Source organism: Pollicipes pollicipes, unplaced genomic scaffold (genome assembly GCF_011947565.3).
Source record: "Pollicipes pollicipes isolate AB1234 unplaced genomic scaffold, Ppol_2.1 Scaffold_5724;HRSCAF=6776_pilon_pilon_pilon, whole genome shotgun sequence".
Lineage (NCBI taxonomy): Eukaryota > Metazoa > Arthropoda > Thecostraca > Pollicipedomorpha > Pollicipedidae > Pollicipes > Pollicipes pollicipes.
The window spans coordinates 38806802-38825219 of record NW_023596746.1 but is presented as its reverse complement, the minus strand read 5'-3'; the positions used below and the strand labels follow the sequence as shown (position 1 = coordinate 38825219).

The window sequence follows — 18418 nt, the reverse complement described above, 5'->3', positions numbered from 1 at the left end:
CCGAAGTGCAAGCGAAATACTGCATACCAGCGAAGAGTGACTCCAGATGACGACTCAATAAAACGTGCTGTTTTTCATTGGCATCCCTATTCTCCGTCGTAAAGATGGCGACTAGAGGTGCAAATATTCGAGAGGTGCCAAGCGGCTCCGGAATCCGACTGCACCGAAGCAAAGTTTAAAAAATAATGTTCAGCGCGTCAGAAATATGGTTTATGCACTATCTACTTACTTTTAATCACGGATATCTGGGACACCGGGCATTCTGCGTCTTACTAAAACTGGCACTTCGGGAATGGTGTGCAGAAGTCGCACCTTCAGCGGGCCTTTCCTACTTTCGGAACCCCGCCTCCCTCATGCATACCTACGCCGCTAAATAGATACCCCATGGCTGTTGCGGTTCACGGCTTTGGAACATTGTTATGTAGCTCACATGCTTTAGGACGAGCATCCATGCGCAATGTTCGAACTGTTGAAGGAGAGCACTCCGCTCTCGACGTTACGGAACTCGACTAATGCTCGCTTATAATCAAAACACGCTCTAGGTAGAGCGAGTGATGCTTGACATTACCAAAGCCACTGTCGCCCAGGTCCGACTCTGCTTGCAGCAGACAGCAGATACCGCGGGTGGGGGCAGGAGGGCCGTGCCTCCCCCCTGAAAGACCGTGAAACCATGGCTTGCCTTGCCTCTCCCCAGGAAAATGCGGCCGGGCGTATGCTGTTATGTGCATGCTGCGGCATGCTTCCAACAATTTATGACGTAAGTTTATCCGTTTTGATCCTGTTGGGCCAGTCGACTAGGTCAACAGTCATCGCGTACAGGCAGCTTACGATTGCGGCCGCGGGTCTAACGCGAGTAGTTCATTGCTGGTGGATGGTTACCCGTTATCACATTGATATTTCGAGAGGTGACTTAATCCGCAGTCATGTTGGCTGGGTTCCCCAGTTACCCGTTAGCTCCGTCATCACACCCCGCCTAGCTGTCACAGACTGTCCTGCTCCCCGCACTCAGCCGTCCGACGCGCGACAGCGACCTGAACCCAAGCCACCACCACGGGGCCGTGTCATACATATATAATAAAACCATGTCTGAGTCAGGATATGCGACCCACTAGGCGTTTTAAATGGCATTTCACAAGAACGCCTTGCCCCCCCCCCCCCTCCCTCCCCAGCGAAATCCGCCCCTGCCTGCGACAAACTGCCCTTGGTTTCCGTAAAGTCGTAGGGACTAGGAGTCTGGAGACGTTGGACCCCTCCCCACAGACACACCTAACATTGTTAGAAAGCACATCGATTTTTCCATGACCATCAGTTAAGTTATTGCTGATCTTTCACGAGACAGGGGAGGCCCATGGGCCCTTGCGTACACCCACCCATGCCCCAACACCGCAGCGACGCCAGCTTCAGGTCGCCCGTGGGTATCTAAACCATCAGCTCAACTCACGGGGTCATTCGGGACTTTCTCGCCTGATTGATGCCATGCGTCTTTCAGGTGCGGCAACAGCACAGAAATGTCTTGGGCCTCATTCCCTTTCGCTCCTGATGCAAACATTGGAACCACATAGATCTAACCAAGAGCAACAATTTGGATGGCGTTTTGACAACTTTTTTACGCAACGTAGCGTACAATGAGTATCCCGGCCGCGCCATGACTGAGCAGGTATCCGGGATCAAGGGCCGCTCGACAATCTCCGCGCACATGTGCCAGATAGAAGTGGCAAGGGGATGTGCCGGCCGATACACGTGATAGCCAGCTGGGCTTTCGTCGGACATGGAATCCATTTACCACGATGTATTTTGAAAAGCTGTGAAGTGCACCCTGCTCGTCTGAGACAAACACATAACGCACAGGATACGTGGAAAAGTACGGCAGATATCATGTCAGCTGGTACAATTCAATGTTCTGGCGACAAAACCACGTCCACCATCTGAATCATCTGCTGTCAATGCCGCGTGATTCCTTAAAGACGAAATGGACAGACACCAAATACCCGCACTAAGTTGTACATACATTTGTATTCTCATAAATATCAGTACAATTGGCAAAAATTACAAATATTGTTGAATATTACAACTGCATTTTTTAAAGAAAATAACAATATGTATAGAACAGTTTAGTATCTAGGTATGTAAAAAGAGAGTCCCAACGAGGTTTTCTATGGGTATGCAGTATGAACGCAACAACAGACGCCGGTGTCCAAGACGGGGCGCCCGAGGGGCGCGGATGTGGCAGCAGGGGGCCCGACAGCGTGGAGGTGCGTGTGCGCAGTTTAACAATCACCTGAGATAGAAGGTAGCTGAATCGTGGCGCCAGAGGGCCCGCTGAGGTAACGCCAAGTCTGGCGGTCGGGTGGGACAGGGAGGGAGCAGTGGACCGAGGCGCGCCCTGCTGCCACCCCGCGCCAAGCTAGCTACTCACAAGCATCCAAGCCAGCCAGCCGGCGCGCACGTCAGCGGGCCGTCACAACTACCAACTACTGCGGCCAGTTGAGTACACGCGCTCGCTCGCTCGCTCGCTCGCTTGCTCTCTCGCACACCAGGTACCGTTGACAATGGCCGCCGGGGGAGCTATCCCAGTCAGGATACAAATGCCCGTAACAAGTACGACTCGGCCTAGGGCGACAAGTCATAGCTTTGTACTGAATCGCCGGCAGCACACGAACACTGGTCAGGGAGGGCGGCGGCGCCGGCCGGGCCTGACACGGGCCGCGCGGCGGCTCGCGCCCCCGACACTACGCAGGTACAATGGGGGGACAGGGCGGCGGATTGCCCTCCGTCGTCCGCGGCGGGCGCCACACGTGTCAACTCGCGCTCACACTCTGCCACCCTACCGCGTGAGCATTAAAACTACTATAAATGCTACAGAAGCGATAAACGGGGTCGGGTCGCGCCGGCGCGCCGCCAGGCGACCCAGCGGACGCCGAGCGCCAGCGACCCGAATATTATGCTCGGCGCCCGCTCCCACGCGCACTCGCCGGCGCCGGCGAGGTCCTGTCTGTATTGAACGTTCGGGAATGTGAACTGCAGTGGTGTGTGCGACGGGGGCGGGCGCGACCGCGACCGCCCGTATGGAGCTGGCCGCTTATGGAGGCTGCGGCGGGCCGCCAACGCAAGGAACTCATCGTTAACCGGCCGACAGGGAGAGGTACGGCTGGACCGGTGGCCGGCGCCGCGGGGGCAACGCCGCCCGCGCTCGCGCCAGGGCCGCTCGGCTGTCTGCGCTTACACACTATGAGCCTCTGAGAACCCGAACATGTTTGCGAGGTATTTTGGTCAGCTGCAGGCAGCCCGGCCAGAGTATTCGGAGTCGGAGGTGTAGCACGGCTCGCCCGACCGGCCGCGGGCTGGCCGGCGGCACCGCCACGCAGCGGCTGAGGAGGCGGCGCGCGGTGTCGGCTGCGCCGCGCGCGCCCGGGTCCGCCGCAGGCGCCCATCTGTCTGTGTGTGCATGTGTGGGTGTGTCGGTATGTACGAGCACCTCGCGCCCACGCGCCAGCGGCGATCGGCTCGCGACAGTGGCGCGCGGCGTGGCGCGCTCTCAGCGGGCGCGCGCCCGCGCGTGCGGACGCGCCGCCCGTGTGTTCGAGACCAGGCCACCTGACTAGATTCTACATGTACGCCGCGCGGGACGGGCCTCGGGGCGCTGCCACTGAGTGGTTCGATGCTAGGAGCGTCTGGATTTGGCATCTGAACCGTGCCGCGCCGAACTTTGTACGGAACAAGGCACTTAAAACAAGAACCAAGAGAAGAGGGGCTGTGTACTGGTATGTCGACTACGTGTCTCGGCCGCCGGCGGGACGTGCGGCGAACTCGGCGACCGTGGCGGGCTGGCCGAGCGAAAATAAAACCGGAGCTGTCCGAGCACAACATGAGCGCACGCGATAAAAACAACAGGCAAACGGCGCTAAACACATACACGACAGAAAACAGAGGTAAAAGCGTCACGTCACCAGCAGCTGCGAGGCGCATCATTGGCGCGCGACCGGCCAATGGGAGCGGGGCGCGGGCGCGGCGGCCAATCAAATACATACATATCTCCAAATAAAGTACCCGTTTCGTTTCAAGTATATGCAGGTGTGTCTCAGTGTCTGTGTCTGCTGTGTGTCGGTGTGTCTGTGCGGGCGGTGCCTCAGGGCGGCTGGTCTTGGGCGGAGGAGTGGTTCAGCAGCGACGAGTTGTTGTTGATGAGGCTAACGCGCGACTCGACGTGCTCGTCCGAGCCGCGGCGCTGGCGCTCCGAGCCCCGGTACAGCGGATGCACAAACCCGTTGGCGCGTCCGTTGGCCGGCTTGCTTGGCGCCTGGCCGCCCTGGTGGCGAGCGGCGATGCGTCAGCGGCGAGCCCGCGCACCGTCCGAGGAGCGCACCGGCACAGCGTGCCAACTGCGCTGGTCACAGCCGAGCTAGGCGGGTCAGCAATCACACACACAGGCTTAACTCTCGCGCTTCCACCTCTGTTGTATATGAGACATGCAGGCCGAACAGACGCTGTCTTCGACGGAAGGGCGTCGCACGCACGCCAGACTGGGCCGCGGAACACCCAAACGGCCACACACATATGGGCTCTGTAGTACACACCACACGGCGTCTGGCCGGGGGAGTGATCGGTGCCGTGACCGGCCACACCCGGGCCACTCGCCGGCCACGGCGCCTCACCTTGGTGTCCAGCTGGTGGCCGCCGGCGGGCGGCACATGCGTCAGCATGGGCGTCAGCGCGTCCATCTCGAGGTGCTCGGCGCCGTCGGCGGCGGCTCCGGCGCCGCAGGTCGCGCCGGCGCCGCGCGGCCGACCGTCGGCCGGTGGCGGCTGCCGCAGATGACGGTGGCGGCGACGGCGGCGGCGCCAGCACGCGACCAGCACCACCAGCGTCGCCAGCAGCAGGGCCAGCAGCAGCACGCCGACCAGGATAGCTACCACGGGCGCTGTCGGGTCAGAGCGCCGCAGTCTAAGCCGGCCGCTGCCGCGCGGAGTCTGGCAGCGTCCGGCGAGCGCCCCACAGCCACCGGACGCACGCTAACCCGCTGACGTCCATTTGTCTGGCGCTGTATTTGTTTACGAGGTTTAGGTCAACGGAAACACACGAGCAGCAATTTTTTAGTTCTTTTCAATTTGCCGGGGTTCAAATGTTACTTTGTGGAATCACAGCTTTTTGTTCGCGCTAGGAGAAACAAAAAGACAACTTTTTGAATATACCCTACACTTCATCAATAACGGCATCATCAGCGGAAACATTTCACAAAAAAGAAGTGATTAGTGACGTCGTGCATGCCGCACTAGTCGTAAAAACAGACGGCCGCACACATCCACCAACCAATCACAACCATTCACCGAGGGGACAACCGTTCAAGGTTTCGTGGAACACGCCACAATTTTCTATGCGACACCCCGGGCGCGATGATGAAGAGACTGTTCCACATTTGCATGGGGCGCTGAGCTGAGAAAGCCAGTTTCAGTGTCATTCCCTGCAGTTAACAGCCATGCCATTCCGAGATTTCAAACCCTCTTGTTCTTGAGCTTGACGCATGCGGACATGCGCGGCCCATTTCGCGCCGCCTGTTTGAAAGCCACGCAGACATGTGTGACGTCAAAGGAACGTCAAGCGAATGCCCCACCTCATTGGCTGTATTGTGTCCATGGTTAAGAAAAACGTGGCCGCTGCAATATTCGTGTTTGAAATGAATCTGCACTGAGTGTTCTCACGACAGCAACCAACTGAATAACATCCATGCCGAGCCGCAGACTGCATGCCCTCACTAGGAACCGCGTTTGGTGAAGCACAGCACGAGCATTTGGGCAAGTGTTAGTTATGACGGACATGAGGCTGCTAATCGAATACGGCAGGACTTGCGCCGTAACCGACAATGCGAATGCAAGTAAAAAGGAACTCATAACGGAAAACTCCAAGAACCCCACGAGAAAAGGCAACGAAAAACGAGGGCGAAGGCAACAGATAGTGACGTATTAAGAAACGTAATAACTCAATACTCAACTGGAACAATCTTTTTGACTTAAAAGCATGCCGAAAGTTCTCAATATTTTCTAATGTGGAACAGTCCCCTAAAATTCCGCAATGGTTGGTACATCTTCAACCATTGTAGAACACAACCGTTTATTTTAAATCACAGTTGCACAAAACCAAATAAACCGTTTGTAAGAGTGGCGTACATTTTAAGGAAACGTTCCACCGTAACTTTATGTCAAACTTTAGGTGACACGGCACGTATCTAGCGAGATCCACACAATGATAGCACCACTGCGAGTTCGAGCGCATTAGTTCCTGCGAGTTCGAGCACATAGGTTCCCGCGAGTTTGAGCGCATTAGTTCCCGCGAGTTCGAGCGCATTAGTTCCCGCGAATTCGAGCGCATTAGTTCCCGCACATATAAACCTTACACCTGGCGTATATTTCGTTTCAAGTATGCAACTATGCATTACGCACATCATAACATAGCACGACACGCTGACTGGCGATGAAACATCACGCAGTGCAGCATACCGCGGCAGATTTGCTGCAAACAGCTTCATTGAAGCAAATCACTGGTCGACCCCCGTGCACGACTCCGCCATTGGTCAGAGCATTTCAACAGCGAAAAGTGTTCGGCAATAATTGCCTGGGCAGTGTTTGTAGTCTGGCGTCATGCGCAGCAAAATGCGACGGTATTAATATTTTTCTTAGAGCTGCATAATCCTCACACTTCTAAAAAAAACCCAGAGCATTGTCAGCGTGCTACGCTTAATCCGCAGTCCCTGCCTGGTTATAACCAAACGTGAACGTTCCGTTTCCCTGAAGCATAAAACGCAGTTTTCCTGCGTCTGCATCACGGGCACTGACCGACATTGGTGCTGGCAGGCGTCTCGTCGGCCTTGCCCTCGGCGCTCCGATCGAGCACGGCGCGGATCTGGAACTCCGCCGGGTCGGACAGGTCGCCCAGCGCCGTGGCCGTGCGCGCGCGCACGCGCACCCAGTACTGTTGATTGGGCACCAGCTTTGCGATCTGGCGGCGGCGGACGTGCGGCGTCAGGGCGGGGCGCCCGGTCATGGCAGACGTCCCAGCAGTGCAGTGCGGCGACAGCGCATGCCAGCGGGTCACAGCCGACCCGAGCGCAGCGCCATCGTGCCGTCCCGTCCCCGGCGGCAGGGACACGGCAGACCCGCCCAGGCTAATCCGTCTCCCAGCTGAGCTGCCGGGCCCGTCCCGTCCCCGGCGGCAGGGACACGGCAGACCCGCCCCGGCTCGTCCGCCTCCCAGCTGAGCTGCCGGGCCCGTCCCGTCCCCGGCGGCAAGGACACGGCAGACCCGCCCCGGCTCGTCCGCCTCCCAGCTGAGTTGCCGGGCCCGTCCCGTCCCCGGCGGCAGGGACACGGCAGACCCGCCCCGGCTCGTCCGCCTCCCAGCTGAGCTGCCGGGCCCGTCCCGTCCCCGGCGGCAAGGACACGGCAGACCCGCCCCGGCTCGTCCGTCTCCCAGCCGAGCCGCCAGACCGGCCCCGTCCCGTCCGCGGCGCCAGGCCCACCTGCATCTGTGTGCCGGAGCTGGCCGGGATGTCGAGCGCAGTCCATCGGTCGAGCGGCGAGTCGCGGTCGGCCGTGTACAGCACGCGGTAGCCGGACACCTGGCCGTGCGGCGAGCGCGGCGGCCGCCAGCGCACTAGGATGCGCGACGCGTCCAGCGGCGACCAGGTCACGTTGGCCGGCGGCGTCGGCACTGTGGCCGCCGGCGGGGCGCGTCAGGGCACGCCCGCACGGGCACCGGGCCGACACGGCACTGGAGGCACCCACAATACACAGACGAGGCGAAAATAACTGCTAAGATGGTGCTGCTCAGGACACATAACCAGTGAGCCAGGAAGTCGTTAAGACGTATCATAGCAGATAGCAGGCGCGTTAAGTCGACGGCCGACAAGCCAAGCACCCTTTATTCCGGTCCGACCAATCTAAATCACTGGGCAGGGAAACCCCAGCAACGTGTGCCCGTGTGTATGCTGTCGGCCAGGGACCGCTGGCAAGAGTCAAACACTCACGCGGTAGTGCGGTGGTGTCACTCGGCGCCTCACCTCCCTCCAGCGTGCGGACCCTGACGCCCTCCGAGAACGGTCCGTCGGTGCCCTCGGCGTCATGACTGCGCACCGAGAACTCGTAGTATGTGTACGGCTCCAGGCCTATCACTGTCACCTCTCGGCTGGTACTGCGGGAAACGGCGCGCCGGGTCAGTGGGGCTGGGTCTGCGGGGCTGACTCAGCGGGGCCGAGATCAGCTGGCCACGTCAGCGGTGTACGAGGGTCAGCGGCGCACGACGGTCAGCGGTGCACGACGGTCAGCGGCACACGAGGGTCAGCGGTGCACGACGGTCAGCGGCACACGACGGTCAGCGGCACACGACGGTCAGCGGTGCACGAGGGTCAGCGGTGCACGACGGTCAGCGGCACACGACGGTCAGCGGCACACGACGGTCAGCGGTGCACGAGGATCAGCGGTGCACGACGGTCAGCGGCACACGACAATCAGCGGTGCAAGAGGGTCAGCGGTGCACGACGGTCAGCGGTGCACGACGGTCAGCGGAGCACGACGGTCAGCGGTGCACGAGGGTCAGCGGTGCACGACGGTCAGCGGAGCACGACGGTCAGCGGCACACGACGGTCAGCGGTGCACGAGGGTCAGCGGCGCACGACGGTCAGCGGTGCACGAGGGTCAGCGGCGCACGACGGTCAGCCGGGCCGGGCCAGCGGAGCCGGCGGCCGGCGCCCAGCTCACAGAGTCGGCGCGGTCTGGCCGGCCTGAGCACGGCATCCCACCGCCAGCACGGCAGACACAACCACAGACCACAAAACCGCCACCCACCATCGATCTCGACGCCGAGGCGTTTAGGCCGCTGCGGAACACAGCCCACGTCCCCTTCCCCTCCTCGCCGGCCTGCCTGCCACGCGTCCGCCGGCGGCCCAGCCTCACCTGCTGAGCTGGGACGGCGGCACGGCGTCGCGGCCCAGCGGGTGCCACATGACCGTGAAGTACTTGATGATGCGCGCGCTGGGCGGCTGCTCCCAGCGCACGAGCACGGCCGTGGCGTTGCGCGCCTTCACATGCAGCCCGACAGGCGGCTCGAGCATCACCGATATGTTGTAGCCGCTCTGGCGGTGTGGCTCCACCGGCAGTGTCGAGATGGTCTTGATGGACTCGGCGGTGCGCTCGTCGGCCGACACCGTTTTCACGTGCACCTCGTACCAGGTCTTGGGCGCTGCGGCGGCCGGAGGTCGGCTGTTAGAGCGCTGGGCGAAGCGCGGGCGGAGAAGACGCGCGCGCCCGGTCGGGCGTGCCGGCCAATCGATCGATGAATTGGCGATTTCGGGCGCACCGGGCGTGAAGACCGCGCCGGGGCCTTGCACGACGCGCTCCATTATTGCCACATCTTCACCACAGTGTCATTCCGCTGAGCGAGGCCCAGATCAATAAAGACCACATCTGTCACTATCTGCAGCCACGCAACTAATACCTGCACCGAGGTGGCAATGAGCCCCCTGACCACCCCGAGCCCAGTCCCCTGAGCCCCCTGATCACCCTGAGCCCAGTCCCCTGAGCCCCCTGACCACTCCGAGCCCAGTTTCCATCCATAGCGAGACCCGCCAAAACAATTGAGCCAGCTAGGCGCGCAGCGGGAGGCGGTGAACCCGCACCCTCGAGGCGGCGCCGACGCCAGCCGCGACGCCACACCGGCAGCCTGGCCGGCATCCGACGCCGCACGAGGGCTGGAGATGGGCCCAAAGGCCGCCGCCGAGACACGAGCCGGATTGGAGGTCCAGGAGAGGAGCACGGCACGGGAGGACGTGGACCGGCTCGGGCCGCCACACTGGACGGGCCACACAGGCAGCCCCGGGCGGGCGAGACCGAGACATGATAGCTCACAACACGGCGCCGCGTGGCGCGCACTCACCGAGCCCGGTCAGGTAATGCTCGGAGGCGTTGCCTGGCAGGCGGACCTCGTTGCTGAGGTGTGCGTTTTTCTCCAGTCGGCGGTACTGCACGACGAACGCCGCCGGCGGCGGTGAGTGCGGCCCCGACGGCATCTCCCACCAGATCTGCCGCAGGCGGCGACGCCGGTCACGCCCGGACCGCCGCCAGCTCAAATGGGTTCTGATGACCGTTTAAAATGGCCACGACAGTTTGCGGCATCGGTATAATCGCCAGCATCGTCACCGGAAGGTTGTAGCTGACGGCAGGTATGCACTGCGCCCTGCATAGCGACGGAAACGAACAATGATGTCACTATGCTTAGCTGAGATGACTTCGAACAGATCCCCGTAAGAACCTAAAAACACAAATCGAGTCAAAACAGTTTGCTTCACACACAATAGCGAGTTCCATTGTACTTCATGGGCCTTATTTGCTTAGACCCCCAACCAAACGGAGACGAATGGACCCCTGAGGGGTCGATGGGATCCAACGCACGGCCAAGTCCATTCGAGTGTCCTACGGGACACCTGGCCATTTTGAACCGTTTGGTCGGTTCCATGCTTAATGTCTTACCGAAATATAAGGACATCTGAACACAGAGAAGACCAGCGGTCACAGTACTTTAAAATCAAAACATAATGGAGGTCCCAAGACGTCACCAAGTCCTAGTCTGAAGGCTTTACGCACGGATCCTCGACAGATTCGCACTTCCGACACCGGGCGACGTCCGTTCCCGAGTTGAGCCCGTCACCCGCCTCGGCCGCGCAGGCGGTCGTCGCGCCTCACCCGGATGGTGGAGTGGTTGCTGACCACCAGGTGGACGGTGGGCGTCTGCGGGCCGTGACTGACGGACGAGACGAGCGGCATACGCTGCACCACCCACTTGGCGTCGTTGACGCCCTCGCCCGTCACGTTCTGGTAGCCGACGCGCGTGGCGGCCAGCACGCGCACCTCGTACCTCCCGCCCGGCTCCAGACCTGGGGAGCGAATCGGCCGTCAGTCAGACCGCAGCGGCGGAGGCGGCGGGAAGACACGAACCGGGCCGGCGCCGGACCCACGACAGCCACGACAGAAGGCCCGCCGGCTAACTGCGCGCCGCCCACAGGCCGGACGGACAGTCGGCCGGCGGGACGGCCGCGCCCCCGCGCGTCACTCACCCGTCATGAGGAAGGAGCGCCGGTCGCCGGGCACCTCAACCATGGAGGCGGTGTTCCCGTCTTGGTAGCGCTGCGAGATGATGCGGTAGCCGGTCACGACGCCGTTGCTGACCTTGGGCGGCAGCGGCTCCCAAGAGACGTTGAGCGCCGTCGGCGACACCGTCACCAGCGTGACCCGCGGCGTCTGGGATGGCACTGCGGCAAGCGGCGGCGGTCACAGTCAGCGGAACGCTGGCCGGCGGCGCCGCGCAGCGATCCGCCCAATTCCGGCGCACCGCACAGGAGGCGCCCCCGCGCCACACAACATACGTGGCTCCCCAGCCTCCAGGGCTGGGATACGCAGGGCCCGCCACGCGGGAGACCGGGCACGAACGACTGCCGGCGGCGGGTGCTGCCGTCGGCAACAACACGACCACCGCGGCCGCTGGCGTCTGCTACCGGCCGCTGGCACCCCCTCCCGGGCACTCAGAAGAATCAACACCAAATGACGGGCGCGATGGGGCGCGAGCTGACGAGCGGGCGCGAGCTGACGAGCGGGCGGCGGCGGCGGCGGCGGCGGCGGCACGACTAGCCGGCCGCGGGCCGACGTACCGTCCTCGGACGTGACGAAGGTGACCGTCGGGGACGGGTCAGACGCCATGTTGCCCGAGTAGCCGCGGATGTAAACGCTGTAGTTAGTGAACGGCTGCAGGTACTTCAGCTGGAGCGACAGGTTGTTGGACACCTCCTGGCTGTCCATCTCGTCTGCGGCGACGGCGGAGGCCGTCAGCACCGCACATGCCCATGACCCCACCAACGCGGCGAGCGAAGACACATCGCAGCACGCGCAGACTGATCCTAGGGTGGCACATATCCAACACAAAACCCTCAGCCCGTGCGCTGGTGCTAGCCAGCCACCCGGCCAGCCCGTCGCCCAGCGCGCTGCGCAGTCTCACCGGTAGGAGCGCGGTAGTGCAGCGAGAAGCCGACGTATTGGCTGCGGTCGTCGACGCTCCACGAGACGAACGCCGAGCGGCTGGTGATGCCCGTCACGCGCACGTTGGTGGGCGCGTGCACCTGCTCGGACGTGCCCACCGCCATCTCGATGCGCACGCCCGTGGCCGTGTAGCCGGCCCTGTTGTACGCCACACACTGGTAGATGCCGGCGTCCTTGGTCTGCACGTTACTGCCGGGTGCCGGCGGGCGGGGTCAGACAATTGGACACGGCGAGGCCTGCCCGAGACGCCGGAACGTGCTCCGTCGCAGGCGAACGAACAGCGCACGGCGCTGTGGGAGCGCATGCCATTTGTGAGACACCCTGGCCCTTAGGTTCAACTTTAAGCTGCCAGGCTTGAGAACACGTGCATTATGCACCAGCACGTTCTGCGGTTCTCACACGCCAACAACATGCAAGTCGCACTTCAGCGGCCACAGCGTTGCCACCCCAACTCTCAGATGGTCGCGTCCAGGATCTGGCGGCGGGACAGGCACAGCCCCACCACGGCCGGCCTGAGTCAGGCAAGCCTCCCCGGCTTACGTGATGACCAGCTGGCCGTCCTTGGCGCGGACGCGGCCGCCCTCCACGGTGATGCGCTGGCCGTCCTTAAGCCAGGTGACGGTAGGCGGCGGTTGTCCGTCAGCCAGGCACCGGAGCCGGATCAGACGGCCTGGCACCGGCTCCACCAGCGGCGGCAGATTCGACGTCAGCGTCGGCGGCACCAGCACCTCCACCTCCGTCTCCTGTTGGGAACACAGGCACACAGACATGTCAGCAGCGACACACACAGGTCTTCTCCGTGGAAAACACAGGCACGCACAGGTCCGCACAGGTCACACAGGTCTGCCAGCCACCGCCCCGGCCGCTGGCCCGACCGGCCTCACCCGTCACCTCCCTCGCTCCCGACGGCCGCGGTCGCAGCAGCCCGTACCTGCGAGGCGGCGCCGGCGCTGTTGGAGGCGGTGCAGACGTAGGTGTCGGTGTCGGCACGGCGCACGGCCGCCAGGCGCAGACTACCGGCGCGCGTCACAGCCGCCGCCGGCACAGCGCCGCCTGTCGACAAGCACACGGCGGCGTCAGTGCGCGAGCTGGAGGCGGCGGCAGCTGTGGCGAGGCGGCCGCTGCCCGCACGGGCTCGCGACGACTCGGTCACTGACAGCGAGGCGACTCCTGCACCGCGATACGGCAGAAGACGGTTAACGTGTCGTGTCACGTTTCTCGCGGCAGCGTGTGCGATACCGATACGACACAAATGATGCGCCTCCCAATGCCACACCGATGCGCTGTTGGCGCTTTTTTATACCCATATTTAAACGGCGTCGCCGTCTGCTGCGCCGGGTATGTCTTGGCCTAGTCGATCCGGTGGTGGTGCACTACCATCGTCCTGACCAGTGACCCGATCCCAAGACAGCCTGGCTACACATTACGCCTGGACAAGCGCCCACCAGAGCCGGCTCGGGCCCACAGGCTATCTCCGCGTCCGCAGTCTCTCTCCCTCTCCTCGTCTGCAGCGCCTGCCGTCTCGGGCCGCTGCGGTACTGACCGTCGGCTCGTGTCCAGCGCACGGCGGGCGGCGGCTTGCCGTCGGCCACGCATGGCAGCACCAGACTGCCGTTGGCGCTGACGGTGCGTGGGCTGGCCGGCGCGCTCAGCAGCACCGGCGGTCGCGGCGCCTCGCCGGCCGGCGTCACCTGCAGCCAGCCAGAGCCGCTGCGTCGCTGCCGGCCGGCCAGGTCGTTGACGCCCAGGCAACTGCGGAGGAAGGCAGAGGTAAGAGGGCGTGAGCGGGACGGCGCGGCGGCGGCGCGGACCGGGCCGGGCCGGACGCCTGCGCGGAGTCACCACGACGGCCGGGCCCGCCCCGGCACGACCACTCGACCGGACGGCGTCCCTCCGCGACCGAGGCGACGGCGCAGCGCGCGGCATCAGTCCAGTCCGCGCGCGCCGACCGGCAGCCGGGCGTGGCCGCTGCGACGCCCGCTCACCTGTACTGGCCGGCGTCGGCGGCCGTCACGCCGCGGATCACCAGTTGGCCGGGCAGGTCGGCGGCCAGCCGCTGCGAGTCGTTGACGGGCAGCGGCTGGCCGGCGCGCATCCAGATGATGCGCGCCGGAGGCAGTGAGACCAGCGAGCAGCGCAGCAGCGCTGTGCCACCGGCCGCCACCGACACGTTGGCCGGCGAGACGGAGAACTCGCGTTCCGCACCTGGCGGCAGACAGTACGAGTCAGACGCTCTGAGTGAGACGCCGCGAGTGAGGTGCCAACGAGAGATGGCACGAGTCAGACGCCGACGAGAGACGGCACGAGTCAGACGCCGACGAGACGGCACGAGTCAGACGCCGCGTGTGAGACACCGGCGGTCGGAGGCGCCAGCTGGACGTGGCAGGCAGCGTACGGGGCTAAGGGTGTGGATTGTGGCAGCAAGACATAGTGGTGGAACAGGCGACATGACTGGACGTCAGAAGCAACCATGAGATCTACGTGATACAACAAAATTGACAATGCTGCCATAATATGCACAATCCAGTCAAGGCATGTAATAGTACCCCAACGAAGGAGCAGCCCAATGAGACGTGATGGCGAATGGGACCCCCCCCCCCAAAAAAAAAAACACGCCCAAGTCAATTCCACCCTGTGAAACCTCACTAAAACCCAGCCCATGCTGTCTGCACCGAGCATGGGACCCACGCTCGGAGCAAATCCGCCCAGCGGCCGCCGACCGCGCGACACCGACCAGCACGCGACGCGTGCGTGCGCGCCAGCGGTCCTCACCTGCAATGGTGATCTGGGCGGGCCGCGACAGCATGGCGCCGGCGTCCGAGAGCACCTTGCACTGGTACATGCCCTCGCCCCTGCCCCTGCGCTTCACCTTGCTAATAACCAGCGTGCCGTCACTCTGGCGCAGGCGGTTGCGCGAGTTGGTGACCACCGACTTGCCGCCGTACAGCCACTCGATAGTGACGCCGGCCGTGTTGACGGCGCAGGCCAGCTCGGCGCGGCCGCCGTTCTTCACCAGCTGGCTCTGCGGCTCGCGCACGAAGCGCATGACATTGCGGTCGCGCGTCGGCCGCGGCGCGTCCGTCGCCGGCGCCGGCGGCGGGTCATCGTCGGCCAGCAGCGGCGGCGCGTCTGCGGGGCCCCGGCGGAGCTCGTCAGAGTGCGGACGGCGGTGGAGCCGACGGTTGGCGCCGGCGGTGGCCAACGACCAGCCCGTGTCAACGGGCTGGTCGTTGGCCACCGCCAACAACGACGTGCCACTGGCCAACCACCAAGGAACAGGAGCATGAGGAATGCTTTGTAGCAAACATGCACAGAGAGGTGAAACAGATAGTGGGTTTTCAATACTGTTTATCAAACTTGGTTCTTAGGCCTTCAGATGACTATGGTATGCTTTTATACATATATCAACATCCAAGTGCTGTCAGGGCTCTCCTGAGCACCTTCTTGTGAATAATCAACTCTTCTCAAGAGAAATGGGCTAAGTAAGCCTAATCAATAGCACTGGCTAATGCAAGCATAGGCTTTGCAATGATAGTGTTTGAAGTGCTTGACTCCAGGGCACATTGTGCCAATGAGGACAGCCTTTCTAGGTACAAGCCTCTTTATACATTCATCTCTGGATTGAGCATTAGCTGAATTTGCTTCCAAGAGCTTTAAAAAAAAAACACTCTTTCAGGCACAGTTCAGAGCATCTTCAACACAGATACTATCATTAAATATTTCAGCTGGTGATGGCCCAACTGTATTTGGTAATTTTCACATAGAATACCAAAAGTGTCATTCTGCATTCCCATCAGGTAGTAATGACAAAACACCAGCCTATACACTGCACCAAAATACACTGCATGCATGGTAAAAAGGAAGAAAAATCAATCCTGGTTTACACTTCTGCACTAGAACATTTTTCCTTCTGTCAAAATATAACTTTGTTTCTGGCTCTCAATTATCCAGCTCTTGCTTTCTACACAGGAGTACATACCATTGCAGTGAACAGGTGTACTCTGCTACATACCTAATGGCCTTGGAAGGGATGGTGGTCCATCATCACTTGTTAAATGGTTTGACCCTTGCAATGCATCAGAGGTAGATGGAAACCCTAGAAACACATAAGCAAGGGATGTTCGATTGCAGGTTTGCATACATCATTGCACCACAACAGCATGACATGTATCATGGAACAATGCAGATTCCCACATGACACTGAACAATTGGACTTTCTGCATAAACATCCAAACAAAGCACATGAAGTGCCAGTGACACTTCAATGATGGCAGTGTCTATGAGTGGAAGACATCTAACTTTTCCATTTTGTTGCTCCACACAAACTGCCACTTGAGTGGCCCATTATAGAAGATCTAGATTGTATTTGGGCCACACCAAGAATATTCTATACTAAGTGGCTTTATGTGATGGCACTTATAATTTTGGTTGGACATGTTAGAAAAGCAGCACATGTCTTGCAGAGACCAGATGTATGCATTGCTTTTTTCACTAACCTTCAAGTATGCACACAACATATACAATGTACTCATACAAAGCATAAATGATGCCAAATTATTTACCAAAACCAGCAATTTGTTTAATCCAAGATCTGGAATGACGTGCAGCTACTGACAACTGTGGCCATTTTTAAGACTATGGGATACATGACCATATCAGCTCATCCAGGTATCTCAAACAGCTGGGGTACCTGCATTTGGATTCCCTGTGGCAGGGAAGTTTTGAGTCACCTTAACCTCCCACCAGTAGAAAACTAATTCTCTTTACAAATGTATTTTTCTTTTTAAAGATTTCATCAAAACCTTTTAATTGAATTGATTTCTAGAATCAGTGCTCATGATAAACAACGCCTGCTGTGTAAGCCCTGTTAACTACTATCTGATCAGACAATGCCAGTTTAACAGCAGACTTTGGTGTCAAAAGTTGAAAATGCTGTAATGCTCTGCCATCTGCCTGCCTTCTGAAGTCATCTGACCCATACCTTGATCACTGCCACCTGCCCCCTGTCACAAGCCATACCTATCAAGAGCAAAAAACCAGCACCCAAAGCATCTCCAACCCATCCCACCATGATACACTGGCACATGGGGGCACTTGAACCAACTGGACCATTTGGATGGATAATGTGATGAGGTGAACTGTGTTCTTGTGGATGGTGCATGATGAGTGTTGAATAATCACTTGTATGCACTAGAAAATATTGCATATGCATTGACCATACATTATACTGACAACCCAACACAAAAAATGCATGCTACACCACATCCCCAGTAAAGCACTATACAGCAAAAACTTGAACACAAGCGTGCTATACAGCCTGAGTTCAGGTGCTAATTTGGATACATAGGTAAAACCACAATCAGTGAAGAAAGAGCTAATGTTTCAGGGAATATTGCTGCAGGAAAATTTACTAAAAAAAACTCTGAAAGCATTTTTCACAAAAATATTTGACAACTTAGCACAACTTGACCTATTCTGAGCTTGATCCAAGCAAATTCAATGCTAGGCACACAAGTTTCATATAGGCATCCACTGCAGTTGCTGAATTTTATATTGGACAAAAGCTGATGATTGACAGTTGTCACTCATCAGCTGTTGCTTAACTGTAGAGCAGCCATCAATTGTATTAAATATGCTAATATATGCCTGCATCTTGAGAACCACCAGAGGGTCCAGTAAATTTGACTTGCCATGAAGATTAAGTCTGGCTACTCCAATGCTCATAATACAAATTTGGTGGCACCACCATCAAGACAGGTGATTGATGTGAACGTGGCAATGGTAGGTAAATCATTTCACTCAAATGGCATCCGCATATCATTTCTACCACTTAAATGTATTTTTTGAAAACCCTTTACCAACTCTAAGACCCCATCTAAAAAATGCAGCAACCCAAAATGTAAGAAAGGACGCCACTTCCCAACAGGGACACACCCACCTCTGATTCCTATCTTGTGGCCAAATACAGCAAACCCACACTAGAAAACAATGGCTTCAGGCCACATTCAACATCCCGTGTTGATCTTAATTATCAAAACAATCTTCACACAAGGAAATAAACCTTAAGACTGCAACAGGAAATCTTTGTTTATGAAGTTGCAGGCCACGGACAAGACAAATTCATTGCAACTGATACATGCAACTCACTAAAACTGACCAAACTTTCTATCTTTCTTACCAAATGACTGAGCTGTGGTTTGAGAAACTGTGACACCGAGCAACGCACAAAAACAGAGTAAAAAATTGGACGCCATGTAATCGTCCACGCGCACGACTGTCGTCCATTACAGGGCGATGATACGAATTCCGGGAATTGTAATTGACAATTGTAAGGTCAGCACTAT

At 59.3% G+C, this 18418-nt stretch overlaps 1 protein-coding gene across 1 annotated transcript; it reads right to left on the bottom strand.

The window, feature by feature from the left end:
* Positions 1-6813: 6813 nt before the first annotated feature.
* Positions 6814-18371, bottom strand: LOC119103018 (protogenin B). Its single transcript, XM_037226468.1, has 15 exons — positions 18253-18371; positions 16087-16170; positions 14847-15203; positions 14060-14279; positions 13618-13694; positions 12615-12744; positions 12034-12263; positions 11690-11842; positions 11099-11293; positions 10728-10918; positions 9922-10066; positions 8943-9228; positions 8051-8181; positions 7511-7701; positions 6814-6990 (listed from the first exon to the last, which is right to left on the bottom strand). Exons 1-15 carry the CDS (start codon positions 18326-18328, stop codon positions 6814-6816), a joined length of 2643 nt encoding a protein of 880 aa, XP_037082363.1. The 5' UTR covers positions 18329-18371.
* Positions 18372-18418: the final 47 nt, after the last annotated feature.

Excerpts from the sequence above, each read along its gene's own strand:
- LOC119103018 (XM_037226468.1), bottom strand. The coding sequence starts at position 18,328 with ATGGCGTCCAATTTTTTACTCTGTTTTTGTGCGTTGCTCGGTGTCACA. Across the intron at positions 13,695-14,059 it reads GCCGACGCCGGCCAGTACAG|CGCCAACGGCAGTCTGGTGC; the intron begins GTGAGCGGGCGT and ends ACGCACCGTCAG. Across the intron at positions 6,991-7,510 it reads GCTCCGGCACACAGATGCAG|ATCGCAAAGCTGGTGCCCAA; the intron begins GTGGGCCTGGCG and ends CGCCGCCGCCAG.